General features: G+C 34.2%; 1 protein-coding gene across 1 annotated transcript in view; it reads right to left on the bottom strand.

Annotated features, from left to right (window-relative positions):
* Window positions 1-11041: 11041 nt before the first annotated feature.
* The window catches only part of LOC127857715 (protein MAK16 homolog), a 29421-nt gene continuing 21681 nt past the window's right edge, over window positions 11042-18781 (bottom strand). Inside the window, exons 7-9 of the mRNA XM_052394380.1 lie at window positions 16461-16604; window positions 13221-13286; window positions 11042-11539 (exon numbers count right to left, since the gene is read on the bottom strand). Of these exons, the coding sequence (XP_052250340.1) occupies window positions 11366-11539; window positions 13221-13286; window positions 16461-16604 (384 nt within the window). The 3' untranslated portion in view covers window positions 11042-11365. The remainder of the gene's footprint in view (window positions 11540-13220; window positions 13287-16460; window positions 16605-18781) is intronic.

Raw genomic sequence — 18781 nt, forward strand, 5'->3', positions numbered from 1 at the left:
GCACATTTCAGTTTTTTCACAAGTGTCTTCTTATAATTGACCTGCCGACCTTGTCTTATTATGAAACCATAAATGTCTCTCATTATTTATAATAGTTTTGACAGTTTAAATGGGCATATTAAGTAATACTTATCGTCTGCTGGTAAATTTCAGAAATTTGCTGGAATACCAATTTAGTATTCATGTGTGAATCGTTGTTGTGAAAATTGTTTTACGCCAACTCAACCTATGTATAAAATGGATTACTTCATTTAATGAGGGCCATTTGATTGTGTATGTTGTAACTCCTGGTGATTGTGGATTATAGTAATTGTAATATAACGGAAACCATGCTGCTTATCTTTTCTATAACCACCGATAACGCCATTAATCGAATAATCTTTATTGTTGAACGCCAGTTTGCTAAATTGCTGGCGACTATCTGTCAACTTACCCAGCAAGACCGTTAATGTTTCATTAGCTCGCATAGGCAGAGCAGTTGCAGATTGAAGTTGAATTTCCTTTTCCAAAACTGGTAACGAATTAAATGAACCTATTGTTTGTTTCGCCCCAATCACAACAGCTGTGAAATGGGATTTTTTTTCACTGCCGAGGTCAAAGCCTTTTGCGTATTTTCCGGTACCATTAAAAATCCGACTGTTTTATAAAAATTAATGGAACTGTATCCATTAACACTACAAAAATATAAATTGTAAAATCTGAGTATTGTTAATGTTTTGGCAATTAAAGACAACTTACCTTGATTAAGGTCAGTATGTAAAAAATAGTAATGTACAGTTCATTTTGTATTAAAACTTTAACATAAGTACAGTTGTATATGTTGTAACATGTTCTTATTTAGAGGCAATCCTTTTATCTGAGCAACAATAAGTGTGTTCGTACGCCTGCGACATTTATTGGTTTATCAAATGGGTAGTGAAAAAGAACAACAGAAGATTACAACTTTGTCAAGATAATAAATGACACTGAATAATACTTCAAAACGTATAAACGCAGAGGCATAAAAACACATTACAAGCCAATTAGACCTGTCTCTGAGAAGCAAAAGTCCCATAGACTTTGTTATGCTATACTAGGCATTTGCAACATTTGCAAAGTGATTTCCAAGAAACACCCAATATATTGGATATAACAATATATATATATATATATATATATATATATATATATATATATATATATAAACATTTATATATATAAAATGATATATAAATGTACATATATACATAGATCAATCTGCTGTGAAACTTTTAGCAAAATCTGGCAAGCAGTTAAAGAGTTGAGTACAAAAACGATTTGGCTCTTATATTCTACGCTGGAAAAAAAGACAAGGGCCACAATTCAGCCAAACTTATTTGCAATCGTAATTTCGTTTTTAACGATGATCAACACATTAAAGTAATTCATATGAGAAATGTTAGCAAGATCCACCCGGTAGTTGAAGAGGAGCTGAAAACACAAACTTTAGGACGTATGTATGTACGCACAAAGGGACAAGTGCAATGCATAATATATATCTTCTAATCCATAGTTAACATATACATGTTTTTTTCGTATGTGTCTACCTTCTTTTGTGTGATTTAACTCCCTGATGAACAGTGTTTTTAAATTACTAATCAGTCACAAAAAGTTGGACAATTGTCATTTTGTCAATATGAAAAAATCCCCTCTATAAGTGTAAAAATATTACCATACAAGGCCATTCATGTTTTATTCTTTGGTTTACGAGGATTTAAGGCAAGGATATGACGTATGAGGAGGGCATAAAAATTAAAATAAAATGTTAAATACTTAATTTATTTTTTCATCGGAAGTCCAAATATGCATATTAACAGAAGAGTTATTATCCTAAAAAAACTAGCAGAAATAGTTTCTTTTCCTTTAAAAAAAATGAATTTTCTTACTGTATAAAGTAAACAAATTCAGCAATATCTACTATTCAACTACTTAAATATTTCTTTCTTGTCGTATTTTGATAAGAAAAATATATAGAAAGCATTTAATTTTAAAATACATCAAATCTAACTCGAGAGTTTTAATTTTTACGAAATAATCACATCCTTTAACGGTTAATATTTGGATTTCTAATTTATGCTAAAACTAGCGTTTTAAAAAATGACTTCACTAAAATATCATCGAAATGTACATAACTAAATTCAATGAACAGACTGGGATAAATCTAATATGAAAAAGATCATCCATCAACTTATTCAAGCAAAACGGTAAGTCGAAACACTATTTAATACTCGATCTGACTTGTTCCAAACAACCGCCACTTGAACAAGTCAATAAGTAATTTTTGTTATCAACTAATTTTATCACAGGCAATAAACAACACAGTTTGACAATCACACTTTGACACTTTACAACAAAACACATAATAAGCATTCATTTCTCAACAACTTTCTATATTTTTTAAAGTAAATACATATTATTTCATATTTACTTATTGTGGTAAAATAAATGTTTCAAATTAATTATTAGAATTATTATATAAAGGAGCGCGGTCTTATAGTTGCATTAGTCTAAGAAATGCATAATGGCATAGTAAAACCGGTCCCAGGTCAATATACGCATAAAACAATAAGCTGTTTTTGTAATGGTTTGCAAGATTGACACAGGCTACACGAACTTCACATTGATACCTGAAATAAAAACACTCAATCAGCTCCATGAAAGCCTTTTTAATTTGTGTTTTGCTTCAAGTTCTTTGAATAACATAATCGACAAAAGCAATTGCAAGATATGGCTCCAGACACAAAAGCATTCCGGATGGACAGACAGGCAACGACACAACACAATTCCTCCGGCTATTTCTCTGAAATAACGATTTTACAAATACAAATGCTTCATTCCTATAAACTATATGATAGGTAAGCAATGAGATATTTAAAGTCAAATGTTAATATGTTATTATGTTTTTAAAGAAATGCAATGCTCAATGTATGAACGCCTGTGTTGTACTTAAAAGCCAAAAATGTTTACATATTGATCCATAATCAAATTCCAATCTAGTTAAAAATGTTTGCATTACGTTAAGTATCATATAAAATATATGTGTATATATATATAATAGACACAGATGCACTAATCACAAATTGTGTGACACACAGCAAGAGTATGTCAATTAAAATTTAGAGTCATCATACATGCTTTATCTTAAACCTGATTTATGTTGGACCTTTACCTTAAATGTGAGGACACGTGAGTCGCAATATAGTGATCATATCCAGCATCTTAATTCAAACATGCATGATTATAAATGACTCGAACTTACAGAAGCAAAGATCTGCACTTAAGCCACATTTGAACTTTTACTTTTAAAATGAGTTTCAAGATTGTGGTACAGGTTTTGTCTGCGACTAGGTGCCCCAACATGGTGATCTGATGAGTTGTGGAATGTTGTTTAAACTTTCCAGATATAAATTATAATGCTACTTGCTGAACAAGCTGTTGTATGTCTATATTTAACCATTTGACTTAAAATGAGATCTTCACCTTTGGGACGCAAGTTTGCATGCGACACAAAATCAACACAAGTTGAAAATGTATGGTAATATCAGTATTTAGTGTTATTTATATGATTTTGGTATTATAATTTGAATTATTATAAAGAGTTACATTAATTTAGTTTTTCCCCAATCAGTGCGATTGTCGCGTGAACAAAATCCCAATACCGAAATAGCATTTTTAGCAAAATGGCTAGGCCAATTAGGTAGCCACTAGAGTTGGTCCATTTGTGACCCAAGGCGCATATGACAACAATTTTAGTGGACTACAAAAAGATGCTGAAAATCAAATATTAGACCCCTTACCCTTTTGGTTTCATAAAATATTGTTTTAAAGTTATTTACTATATAAGTCTAAAAAAATCGTATGACCCCTAGGGTGTGGCCAGTTTTGACCCTAGGAGCATGATTGAACAAACGTAATAAAGGGCCATCAAACAATATTACACACCAAATATTAAAGCCATGATATTTAAGGTTTAAGAAAAGAATATTTTTGATGTTACATTTTTCAAATCATTTTTATTCAGGTGACCTACAAATACATAATGCCTGCACAGTTTCATTAAAATAAGTCCAGTGATTAAGTAGGCGAAGTGGTTAAAAGAATAAGTTAACGCCCCTCATAAATGCACTAACGGATGACAGACAACACGGTATCCTTAAACCTCAGGTGAGCTAAACATGACCTTACCAGTAATATTACAAAACGTACGGACGGACAAATTGTATGTGTCTGACTTACTGGTTATAATTTGAACCAACTAGCTTTAAGTATGAATTAAGTAAGACACAGGCATTACATTGAAATTGACCGATAAAAGTTTATGTGAAATACTTTTCGTAAATGCTTGATTGATAAATGCAAAGATTTAAATGCAAAAGTCGATCAAAGGGATGTATAATATTCATGACATAAGCCTCTGGTAGGGATTGAGAGTTTAAAACTATCATACCTAGATATTTTTATTTCAATCTAAGTTGGTCACAAATACAACATTCAATGCATGTTCCCCTGTTTGTGTAATTTTCAATCTGTTGAATATCTTCATGAAGGAGTTTTGTCAAAGAGGCTCTTATTTACTATATCGAAAGTGAAGATATTGTGTTTCGGAGAGTAATTGAGATTTAATCACGATCTTGTTGCTTGATAAATAAGTATGTGAATAAGCATTTTTTTCATACATGTTTTAAATGTGGATGAAAAAACAGTAGATATGCCCCTTTTAAACAAAGTTTATCAATTTTCAAGTAAAGCATATCATGTATATTACTGATGGTAATACAACAAGCGGACATAAACATGTGTCTTAATTGCAAATAACATAATGTTGATAGTAGACTTTTATGTCACATTTAAAAGACTGATATCACATTTTGGTATTAAAATGTTACTAGTTTTTGACTTCGAAATACGTTATTACTGCAGACCTATATAAGATGTGATTTGAGGCAATGCAGTTTGTCATATATATCTAAAATATCGCTGAAATAATGAATACATAATTAATTGTGACTCTGGCTACATCAGCGTTCAAACCAACTGCAAAAAAGGTTAACAAGTAAATTAACTGTTCATGAAATATTGTCAAAGTTACTGAACAGGTCATGAACTCCACAAATAGTTCATGACCAGTTGAGGTTCCCTTAATGAACTGAAAAAATGTTAATGAAAGTCATTTTCTAATGAATGAACTGTTCATTTATGTGTAGTTCATTAACACACCATTCATTTACTGTGTAGTTCTTGAATTAACCTTAGGTCTATGAACATTTGGTTCATGAACTTTCCGTTCATAAGAAATGAATGCACTTTATTAGAAACCAAATAAAGAATTGTGCAGAAATGTATGATCATCATAGTTAAAAACAAACTGCACTTTCTTATTGCAAGTATACATCTATATAGAAACCTATTCCACACAAAAACGTTGATTAAAAGTTTAACATTTGTTTTGTTTTTAAGATTTTAAAGTAGACAGGAACGCATAAGATAAAAAACTAAAAAATGTTATGGTCTCTCTACTAATATGCTGCTCATCATTTTGTTACCAGTAAACAATGAACTATCGCGTGATTATGAAACCAGTTAATAGCGTATCCATTTTCACTGAATATATCAATTTAGCTTGGGGAGCTGTACAGTTGCTTAAAACTGTATTGTCAAACAAAGCATTTTACAATGACTAACATATAAAGCTTTTTAATTCCTTTAATAGTCAATGCGTTTTAATTCACATTTTGACACTTTATATGGTTTATTAATTTACAAATTGTTGCTTGACTTATATGTCTTAATTGTGTAATTTCTCAAAACACATAAATTTTCATACAACTTAAAAGTTATCAGAATGACACTAAGCAGCAGCAGATCAAGCAAATTGTGAAATAAAATTGTTATGAATGAAATGTACATGAATATGAAAGGGTATGTCCGACAGTCCATGCTAGTTCCTATATTACATTGCATATTGCTTCGTGACAACTGCATGTTTACATATTACACTTGAATGTTTTTATATGATAAATGCTATTTGCATTGTGATATTTGCTACAAACATACTGCAACTTCCATGATTCTTTGTGCTTCTTTATATCACATGGTTGCATTAAACTTGCACATGGCATGACATGATAAATGTAAATCAGGTATGCATGCGTGTAAATGCAAACAAATCTATTAAGTACATTATTTATTATTTCAAAAAAGTTTTGATTGCTGGTTGATTTTTACATTAAACAATTAATTAATCTTACTAATTCTGATGTATACATTTTAATTGAGAATATCCACAAGGCGAAAGTTATAAGCATTGTGCAAGCCTTGGCGTAACATGCAGTTAATCAAATGCGACATAACAATTGTAATATGCAATTTATATTGAGAGAAAAACCAGTTGATGCATGTCAACGGGCAATAATTAAACGGGAACACAATGAAGATCAAAATTGACATATACAACTGTTGAGTGATATAATGAACTAGCATTTATTTGGAAATTCTCAATCTGGAATGCAGAAAAAGACAGAATTGTTTCGATTGAGAAGACGCTTAGGCTTCAATTTAAAAAAAGGAAATCGCTGTTGTCAGATGATAATAATAGAAAGAAACTCAGCTCTGTACATGTACATAATGAGCCCAGTGATGTTCTTCCCTCCTACAAAATAACACCAATACAGGGAAGTTATCTTTATGTAGTTAACATACAAACACAGGCAAGATATGTACCTTGGAACACAATGGAACAAACGCCTAGTCAGTACAGTTGCGATGTGTTTATTGACGATCTTCACAAGTCACCAATAATCAATTAAATTCCTGTTTTACAAACAGTGATATTGAGAAGTTTCATGATTGCAATCACCCCCCCCCCCCCCCCCCAAAAAAAAAATACAAAATGAGACGTGAATCTGCTAAATTGTAAATATGAAAAATTGTAAATCTGATAAATTGTAAATCTGATAAATTGCATGTCATACTTACAGAGCTTGGTCAGTGACCTCAAACAATGACCCTGAACACATGTGTAAATGATCAATATAACACTCATAATAGAATCAAAGCGCTGAAGACACTAAAGTTGTTTGCTGTTGTATAATCTTAGACGCAACTCAGTTTTCAAAATTATGTTATAGCTTTTTATATTGCAAGTTGGAAATGGACACAACCCATTCACATTTATAAAGAGTGTGTCTTAAAGCACAGGTGGAGATGTGTTTGTTTTTTTCAAATCATTAATAAAAAAGATAATTTAAGCTTTATTTTGGGAAAACAGGGCTTAATCCATATGAATCAATTTTCATTCCACTACCAGAGACTGTCTTTAACGAAAAACACCCTAAAGTCAGAAAATGTCATCCTTGATTAGCTTGTGTGCATTGCACATGCTAATCAGTGTGCACAGGCTAATCTTATTTGACATGCATTAAGCCCCGTTTTCCCTGAAAGCAGCCAATATGTACAGATTTCAATAATAAACACTAGACTGGCCAATGTCATCTTACAAGCTATTAAACACTATTGATTAAATACACACTGCAGTAGTAGAGTAGACGCTTCTAGCATTCGTCATCTGCATAATTTTACTGCAAGAAGTGAAGACAGGCAGTGGTTATCGTTCCTAGCTTAGCAAACAGCAGACTGACTTGCAGTTATCGTTCCTAGTGTAGTTAAAAGCAAACTGGCTTGCAATACTGCGTCTCTACATAAGCATGAGCTAACGCTCACACTAAAAAGTGATATGAAGATGTTGCAACTTTACTTTAACTATAGCATTACGCAGATACTGACCATGACAATTACATTTGGCTGAATAGCATAGCTTGAACTATTCGGACTATCTGGTGAAGAGAAGAACTAAAAAGGTAAATGAAAATTAAATTAGCACTCAAACAAGCAACATCTATGTTAGGAAAGACAGAGTTATCTAAACCAATATAAATCTAATCTTGTTGTATCTGTTATTCCCATCCGACCTAAACAATTACAAGGCATTCAGCTATGCGTTGTTTAGTATCACACACAGTTAATGGTTAATGTAACGTGCTTCTCTGATAGCAATCTGAAAACAAACATTCAATGAATTCATTTTACTTCAAAAGTATACATTAAATGCAAAAACACTGAAGTTATGTAACGTTCAAATTAGTTAACTGCACCAAAACAGGAAGGTTTATATTGCAAAGTTTTAAATGATAGAGACCTAAAGAAAAAATCTAAACAACCACATGAAACAAAAACTGCACCCACATAAAAGCTTTTGCACTAAGATATCTGAAGCATCAGGAAGTAAATCTCAAATCTTCTTCATAAATTAAACCTGTGAAGTGTTAGGTTTTTACATGTTAAAAAACAATTGAGCATACAATAAATCCAACTTTAACGATGACAGCAACACCAACGACCTGAAACCATTTGACCAACCTCAAGACCTATTGTAAGGAGCTCCAAATCTTACACTTTTCAAAGAGCGACTCGATAAATATTAAAATGGAAATATAGTCTGCCCTATAGACTGGAAAAAGTTCAGCTTAAAAAGCGGTCTCTTTGCACGAGTGTTTTCTTAATTCATGGTGACTTTGTAAAGGCAACTGATATCTTGCTGTACTTGTATGGTTGTTACTTCAACAACAAGTGATATTTACAATATAAATTGAACAAAACTTTAAATGAAATTTATTTCGAAAATATTATAAAGGAGAAATAAACAAATATTGTTTTTGTTTAAACAAATCTTTTTATCATTGATAAAGGCTCATTTTCTATGAAATGACATTTTCTTAAAAGGTATTAAACCATCTCAAAATGTTTTTCTTTAAAAGTTACTTTCAATTGATGAAATGGCATGTGATTTATACTGTCACTATTGGGTGTTGATTGCCTCCACTTTACAGCAAACATACGAAATAAACTGTGTTGCTCACACAAACAAGAGCCATGTTCACATGGCCGACCCCGCCGAAATATGTTTGCTTGTATGAGAAAATTAGTTTTAGAGAGTAGAATAATATTAGTTAGCCAAACTCTTTTCTTATGAGGACGTATTGCATAAAACCAGAAGTGACACAAAACTGGCTAAGGCAGACAGGAAAGGCAGACAAAACCTTGTCGTGTTTCACTCCTTTTCCCTGTTTAAGATTTTGATTTTAACACGGTAGGGCGACACATTCATGTTGTTTTAAGTTGTTTTTCAGCAACAAACCAAAAAAGCAACAAGTTATGTGTTTGTGTGGATTTTTTCGCCGTTTTCAACAGTATTTCCATCATATCTCGTCGGAATTAAATCCATTGCCACTCGTACTGGTCAAGCTAGTGTACCAGTACTATGTGCACATACTTATCGACTGCATAGTAAATTTCCTATAATTTATGGTCAACACCCCCTGAAGATGTTAAAGTTTGGTTACGAGGAATTGTACGAGATACGCGAGATGCTCGTTCCAGAGACAACCATTGGTCTTTGAGTGCCGGTATGAAGCACATAGCACTTTGGTATAACATCTCATGTCAACGAGGAGTTAGTGAGTGTTGATCAGGGGATTGAACATGTGATCAAACGAGTTCTGGCACCTGTATTTTACCATTAGACCATTGATCTATTCATAATTATGCCAGTTTATGATAAATGCCCTTCTTAAATCAGAGTTATAGATGGAATTGCCATAGAAATGATTTCATGATTGCCAAGTTACGTGTCTTGCCTGAAATCGAACCTGCGATCCTTTGATTTGTTTCCCAACTTAGCTAAACGGCTAAAGTATAAATAAAAACGTGAATTATTTTTGGTTAAAAACGTTCAAGGTATACCCTTTCATCATAGAATTTCCATAAAATGATAATTTCTTATACATGTTGGGGCATATTGTTGGGCGGTTCATTTCTACTCTAAGTTATTCAGCACTTAGTACTCTTGCAGTAACCCACGCTCTTATAAAGGAATCAGGAACATAACTGCAGCAAGTCGAACCCGTAGTCAAGTATGAATTTTTTTAATGAATACTAGCGTGTCCTTGACCTCTTAACATGGTAAGGCGTTTTTCTTTATAGTCGAATTTTAAATGAAGTTACGGTATGCAAATCCATCAACAGGTTGATTAATTGAAAATTGACCTTAGAGCTAGGGAAACAGATTTTGGACAGTGTGATACGAATAACGCGGTAAGAAACTGCTTGTAACAGACAAAAAATAAAACACACCTAGTGCCACAAGTAGGACTTCACAACATTATTTATGTATAAAAACTTTTTTTAATTATCATACAATGCAACAGTCCGAAAATAGAGTGTATGCCGAACTAAAATTGAAATGCTTCAGAAGCTTCCGTATTTAACCTGTTGTGGTAAGTCATATGTAATCAGTTCTTTTTTGTGTCCATTATAACATTTTTGACTTGGAAACACTTGTCCAGTATGGAGTAAGATTCTGAACTGGCATTTTAATTAAAACTGTATTTTAAGACATTTATTTATTTTAATGAATAGTAACTTTGTGTCATGATTGTTAGTTTAAGCCTAATTATGAATATCATACGATTGTCAACATCTAGTCAAATAATGTTGTGTTTTTTGTTCTTAATCTTTAAATGTAAAAATATGTATGCATATTTCTTCGTCTAAGTCAGTTAACGTGTAATCACAATGTCTAAAGACATGTACTTCTATGAGAATCATTGTCCTGACCATAAAATTGTTGTTCAACATGTGAGATAAAATGCAGGGTTAAAATGTGCAGTTGAATACATAGAAATGATGACATGCATGTTAACACCTGCTAGTCTTTGCTTTCAAGCAAGTAACCTATTGCATTTACGATGCAGGACAGATTAAAGCAATGGTCATGCTGATAATGAATGCATGATTGATACATTTCTTATTTTGTGGGTATCTCACCTTGTATCCTCCGATGTTAGAAGGAAATTTCTATTATTACAACAAATAAGTGTCTTTATGGACCATATATTTGCAAAACAAAAAAGTATTTTATTTAATAATAAATGATTGCCTCCTCATATTATCAAATTAATGAAAACTATTAATATCCGTATGTTTTATTTACTACTAAATTCACATTCAAATCATAGGTTGATGAAATTAAGCAAGTACTTTTTTTAAATATCAATGTAAAATTTACAATTGTGTTCTATTTTTAACAGTCTAAGTCCAAAATTAAATATATATTAAAATACTTGAATACCATCTCCTAAGATTCATTTATCTGGTAAGCCATAACAATGATCAATCGAACATATTTCTTGAGGCCTCAATTGATCATGCGAAACAGATCAGCTAATCCTGGCCACACTGTCAACATCACCATGTGTAATAAATCAATGACAAACAATTAATCACACAAGTTTCACGTCTTGACTTTAGACTTAGTCCGTGACAAGTCTTCTGTCTCATGCTCATATTCGATTTCCACCTTCCTTCGAGGTTTGCGTGCAGGAGCCGTTGCTTTCGAGGGGCCAGGTTTGTCTTCATCAGAAGAATCTTCGGCAGAGCTCGACTGATCTTGAAGGCGATCCATATCCTGTAGAGAGAAGGAGTGACACTATGAACTTGGGTAAAGAGACATTACCTATCAGTCATTCTAACTGTAAGTAACAAATAAATAGAATAAACTATAAATCAATATAGCCTTTTCTCAAAAGCGACCAATGTACCCCAGGCACTCTATGTCAATGTTAAAGGAGCCAAGCCAATAGCTGTATTCACGGTAATGAACTATAAACCATTACTAGTCCTCAGACACAAATATTCATGAATTTGGTTGTTGGAACAAACTGCGAGTTAACAAACCGAACATTGAAACCCCAAACATTGACATTTCAGAGAATACAATTTATGTAGTCAATTTATATAGAAGTCTTGATAAATCATTTGACCCCTGAGGCATGGCAATATTTTATCCCAGAGACATGATTTAGCAGAGGACCACTAGATGATGTTACATGACAAATAAAGAAACCTCTGCCAATTAGGGTTTCAGAGTAGATTTTAAATGCTTTCAATATATGCGTATAACGAAAACAAGTAACCCCCAGCGCGAGGCCAATTTTGACACCGAGGGCATTATTTGAATAAACTTTGTAGAGGACCACTATAGGTTGGTACATAGGAAATATTAAATCCTGATCACTTCGGTTTCATATAAGGTTTTTGAATGTATAAGCCATACCAGTCTATATTAGCTATATTAGCAAAGTGACAACTGGGGCATTTTGACCCCAAAGGCATTATTTGAACAAACCTTAAAAATGACCGTTTGACAGTGTTACACACCAAACATTAAAGCCCTAATACTTGAGGTCATCTACACATCTTCACTTCAAGGTCATTCATCTTTGTATGGGCCATAATTCTGCCAAAACTCATCGCAAATCAAAATTCACTTCTTTAACATTCATCAAAAATTAAGGTCATTGAACTGTGAAGGTTTGAGCGAGATCCACGCTGTAGTAAAGAGCAGTTGAAAATGCAAGCTTTAGGACATTACAAACAGACAGAGAACCATAATTCTGCAAAAAACTTTTCATAGCGAAAAATTCCTTTTTTACACAAGTTTTTTCAACTGTGAAATTTCCACTCAGTAGTAAAATATTAGTAAAAGAGAAGTTCGGAAAGGACTGACGAACAAAATGAATAATGCATATCTGGGAGGGCAAAAAGTGCCCTAGTGAGTGTAAAGTTGACAAAGAACACCATATAAACATAGACACAGAATACAGGATGATAACCATTGCTCACCTTGAGCACTTCATAGTTGAAAATATTGAAATATGATACACTTTTATAATAATAGTTTGTAAAATTGCATCTGTTTACATTTAATGAAGAGGGTTGGACAAAAAGACCATCATTTTCAAAAACCATCATCATGATTGGCATAGAAAAGGGGTTAAAACGAACGGTTTACGTTTGATTGCCTAAACTGGCAACCATTTTGAGTTCTTTTTTTTCTTTACATGTAATAAAATCTATTACAGCATTACAGTTGTAATGAAATCCCTCTTTTGCCATCATTATGACCGGTAGAACTATTACGGCATTACAGTTAAAATAAATTCTCTATTTTGCCATATTTATGACGGTAGAACTATTACGGCATTACAGTTTTAATGAATTCCCTATTTTTCCAAAATTATCATTTCCTGCATGAATCATATTTTGTGCTTTATAAATATGGTCCCTGTCCCTGATATGTTACTTACCTCCATATCGTCAGCATCACTTTCTTCAAATTCCTCTTCGGCAATGTATTCTATTTCACCAGAGTCCTAAAACAATTAAAATATAATAACAATATTTTATATTTCAATTCATACCCAAATTTCAAAAGTTGAAGTCTCAATCATTTTTTTTTCAGCACAAAAGTAAAAGAATGTCAGGTCATTTGAGGTGGACTTGTGAAGGTTGTCTCCATGGTAATAGCAAATTGAACAGTTGAGTAACGGTAAACGTGGAATTGGGGACATACTTAAATGAGTTTTTACAATTATATGTCTGCTAAACATATTATAAAACATAAAATGCATATTTCACACTGTTTATGTGGAAAAGCACATTTATTTCATTTTTTAAATTGTTTCATACATTAAATTCATTAAACTAAAACAGATCTTTACAATCTGACTTTATACACTTTAAACTCTAAAAGGGCCATGTTAAATGGATATTAACACTGCTTAGGTTCTGAACTCCTTGTTCAAATATGTTCACTAAATCTTAACTAAATTGCAATAAAACATATTGATAACATTTACATATTATCAATTACAAACCACTTGTCTTTTAGCATTTGTTATGAACAAAACTCCAATGTTCATGTTCTTTGAGCAAATAAAGTAACTGAATGTGTGTTCAAAAAAAGGAAAACTGCCCTATTTTCTAGAGGCAATGTTTTTTCAATTGAGAAGATCATTTTTGATGAGGTCCTATAATCACAGATTTTCTCATTTCCAAAATCCTCATCATTTCCTATTCCATTCATCCACCCCTACTTTCACAGAATCCTCCCCCATTTCTGCTTTCCCTATTGATACTCCCTCCATCCCACCTTCCACTTACAGAATCTTTCACCTCTCTCTGAGGCCAAGCTTACCAATCCTATTGCCCACTCCCCATTTACAAAATCCCTATTCAATACACTCCCCATACATAGAAAATCTCATTAACCTCAAAATGATTTAATCCCATTCAACCTTCTCCACTTATGACCTCCATACACATACAGAATCCCTGTTCCATTTCTGCCCCCAAACTAATGAATTCATCTTCTGCAATCATGGACTCCCCTGCCAAATGACAAAATCCCCATTTAATTCATGTAGGCTATTACTTAAAAATACCCCTCCCCACTTACTGACTCCTCCAGTGCTCACTCTGGCCTTCAGAAAATAATAGCCATATTTTTTTTCCTTAAAAAAATAATAGCCAAAACATATGCGGACTTTTCCGCAAAACGGTACTGAAGGCAAAAAGAAAGAAAAAAACATGAATCTCATTTTATCTATGTTTTATTAAATGTATATCTATTGATTTAAGATATATATATATACTCAAAAACAAGCATAATATCAGTGTGTCATTTTCTTATAAAATATTATCATGGCTTTACAATAAAGAATACAATCAATGTTGTGGGTGTGACTTAACAAACCAGATCTCAGCTACAGTTACATACACATAAGAATTAAGGGCAGAGGCCCCAACCCACCCAGAGCACTAATTATACTATTTTTTATAGTTTTTCCAATTGCAATTTTTGGCGAATACTCGAAATATTATAAACCACACCTTCCGTATCACCGCATGTGTATTAGTCATTCTATTTTTGCTGTTATGAACTTCGAAAATAAATCATAATGGACAGTATCCGAAAACGGTAATCCGAAAAATTGTACGCGTTTTGCACATGAAATATGCATAATATAAAATATTAATATGCATAATCTAAAATGTGCATATCGTTCGACTACTTTATCTCTTAATACGGCGTTTGCCATCGGCCGCAATATTGTAGGCAGAGGCCAATATCAATTGTAAATGATTTATTCCAAAAATAACACTTTCGCAATGCCGATCATGTTTACATCAATTAACGTCACAGCGCGTGAGTTAAAATACACCACCTTAGTGTAATTCCAAACACGTGTTTCGTTAAAATTAGCTGACCATGGCATATGCCGGGTCCCTTTGAATTGGGAAAACCAGGTTACCTGGTTAAAAATTGGAATCATTATGTTAAAGCAGACGACAAACAGCGGTAATTACGGGGATAATTAGTTGATGGCGATTAAATAATTATTTCATCAAGCAATGTTCAACGTAATCTAATTGCAGAAAAAACGGCGTGCAAAGCAAAACCAGTCAACAATATTAGCGGCGATTTTCAATAATGACGATTAAATAATAATTGGCGGAAAATTAACAAAGATCTAACAGTTACCGATAATTGGTAAAGCACAGGGAGATTAAAGACGTTTTTTCCGAAATATATCACTGCTGTCGGACACTGATTGAGAAAAATGCTCTAGGCCACAATGTCGCAGAAGTTATTGACGCGTGTATGACAATACACAGGGTCGAGTGTGTACACAGGTAATCTCGTTATCGATTTTTCCTGCTTGATGGCCCGATTTGCAGGCGTTTCGCAATCGCGGGACAACATTTAGTGGCAATTTGTTTTTTTTTTTTATGTAGGCGGATAAAATAATCGCCATTTTTTCTAGACAATTTTAAGAAATAATAGCCAGTTGGATAAAATAATCGCCATTGGCGATAATGTCTGGCAGCAGCGTGAGCACTGCTCCTCTATTACTCCCTCCTCACTTACTGACTCCTCCTCCATTTCCCCACTCCCTACTTACTGACTCCTCTTCCATTTCCCTTTCCCCATGTACTGACTCCTCCTCAATTTCTCCCCCTCTACTTAATGACTCCTCCTCCATTTCCCCTGCCCACTTATTGACTCCTCCTCTATTTTCCCCTCCCAACTTACTGACTCCTCCCTTTCACCCTCCACACTTACTGACTCCTCCTCCATTTATCCCTCCCCACTTACCGACTCCTCCTCCAATTTCCCCTCCCCACTTACTGACTCCTCCTCCATTTCCCCCTCCTCACTTAATGACTACTCTTTCATTTCCCCCCTCTCCACTAACTAACTCCTTCTCCATTTCCTTCTCCCCACTTACTGTCTCCTCCTCCATTTACCCTCCCCACTTACTGACTCCTCCTCCATATCCCCATCCCAACTTACTGACTCCTCCTCCATCCCCCCCCCCCACACACACACTTACTGACTTCTCCTCCATTTTGTCCTCCCTACTTACTGACTTATCCTCCATTTCTCCCTTCCATCTCACTGATTCCTCCTGCATTTCCCCCTCCCCACTTACTGACTCCTCCCTGCTTACTGACTCCTCTAACATTTTCCCCTCCCCACTTACCGACTCCTCCTCCATTTCTCCCTCCTCCTCGCTTTCTGACTCATGTTCACCCTCATCGTGGTCAGAGTCACTCTCCATCTCCACCTCCTCCCCCTCCACCACCTTGTCAAATGCTTTCTGGGGGAAATTGTAGATGTCCTTGTACTGCAACATAAAATAGACATGTTCGAGGCCATGCACAGGCAAATACCTGAATAAATATTGCTACAGTATTTTTAGTAGTCTAAAACTATAGAAAAACAGTCGGTTTTGTTCACCATTTGGGACAAGAGCCTTTTGGATTGCTAAAAATGGGATTGCTTTGATGTTCAGACTTAAATAACCTTTGTTTGCAAGGGTATACCAATAAATGAAAACAAGAACAAGAGGGCCAGAGGCCCAATGTCACTCACTTGATAATTTTGAGATGATTCTGAAACCATTTTCAAAGTAGGCCAAAATATCAACTAGCGAGTTAACAAGGTTTGACTATAGCCATATAAGGAAAATGCCCAGCCCCCTTGCGGCCAGGGTTTTTAACAGACGGGAATCCAATTTGGAACTCAGCCGAAATGTTATTGGAACAAACGTTCTGACCAAGTTATATAAATATTGGACCATAAATATGACTTCCAGAAACACAACAGGAAAAATGCCCCTGGTGGCCATGTTTTTCAATGCACAGGGAACCATTTTAACAAACTTAGTCTAGATATCATAAGAACAAATGTTCTAAGTTTCATGAAGATTGGACAAAAAATGTGATTTCTACAGTGCTCACAAGCTTTATTAATATCCGTATAAAAAAAAATGCCCCACCCACTGAGGGCCATAGTTTTAAACAAACCATAACCATTGTTAAACTCAGCTGAGGTATAATTTCAACGAATCTTCTGACAAGATTCAAAAATATTTAACTATAAATGTGACTTCTAGAGAGTAAACAAGGTTTTACAATAGCCATGAATGAAAAACTCCTCCATACCTGGTGGCCATGTTTTTCAACAAACAGAACAAGTTTCATGAAGAGTGGACTATGAATGTGAATTTCATAGTGTTTACAAGGTTTTACTACAGCCATGTAAGAAAAATGCCCCCCCCCCCTGGCAGCCATGCTTTTCAACAGACTGCAAACATTTTCAGACTCAAGAGATTGGACAATAAATGTGACTTGTAAAGTGTTGAGTTTTTACTAATGCCATAAAAGGGAAAAAGCCCTACCCCCAGGCGGCCATGTTGTTCAACCAGCCAGAACTCAGGCCTTGAAGAATCCATTCGACCGCTCGCATATGCGAGTGAAGTTGACGGTCGGACAAGTAAAGTTTGTTTAATACTCGACCGACCAGGCGAGTGCTGTTTTTCAAGTTGAGAAATATTAAGATATCCAGAACTCCTGCCACATTGATACAAATTGCGAACAATTTTTTGAACGAACAAAAAATAGGTTTAGTACACAAAGAAACTGCAGTTTAGTTTTGACAATGAAAAATGATGTCACGGGCACAGTAAAAATAATTCTCGAAATTGGCTGCGCTCATTTTGTAGGTGTCAGTGCACTAATCTTATTGATTAAAAGTGAAAAAAACAGTTAAATATATTCACTCCCACTGAACTATGTTACAATGAGAGGTGCGTCTGTACGACAACGCAATACGGCGTCAAAACTACAACGGTTACAGCGTCTTGACAGTTATAGACTAACACACACTTTTACACAGGTAAATTCATTGTTAAAACTTAGATGTTCGGGATATGGATATGGCATTTATTTTCATTTATTGATGTTTCTTTACTTGCTACCTAAGCTATCGAGACATTTTCAAGCGTGAAATCATGATAAAAGACAGAAGTTCAAGCTCAAAACATAGAAAACCCCATTAATTCGTTGTTTCTGGCTTGTAGTTTCTGTCACGATGATTATTTTCAATGATTTGTATCAAGTTCACTCTTTTACAAACATGTGATGCCCATGTGATTACTATTATTGGTGATTTCTATCCGATTTTGCAAAATAGTTGTAGCATGTCAACTCAGTGTACATGTTAAAGTATCTTCTCTTACGACTAAGACATGTAACGGTGTCTTCTTTACAGCGTTACAGCGCCTGCAGGAAGTCAAATTTACAAACATGGAGATTTCGTTCCACAATAGTAGCATTTTGGACTAGAGTACGTAGGTCGTCATTGATTGCAACAACAATGAACTGCCTGAGGAAAATCTGGACCGTGTATATCGAAGCCTATTGCCACAAAACAGAAAGTGGATCTGTGCTCATACCCCAGTTGTCCGTATAATACAAACTCTAGGGGCAATCTATAAGATCAGAAGGAAGAAATTCGTGG

The sequence above is a fragment of the Dreissena polymorpha genome, chromosome 14 (assembly GCF_020536995.1).
Source record: "Dreissena polymorpha isolate Duluth1 chromosome 14, UMN_Dpol_1.0, whole genome shotgun sequence".
NCBI lineage: Eukaryota > Metazoa > Mollusca > Bivalvia > Myida > Dreissenidae > Dreissena > Dreissena polymorpha.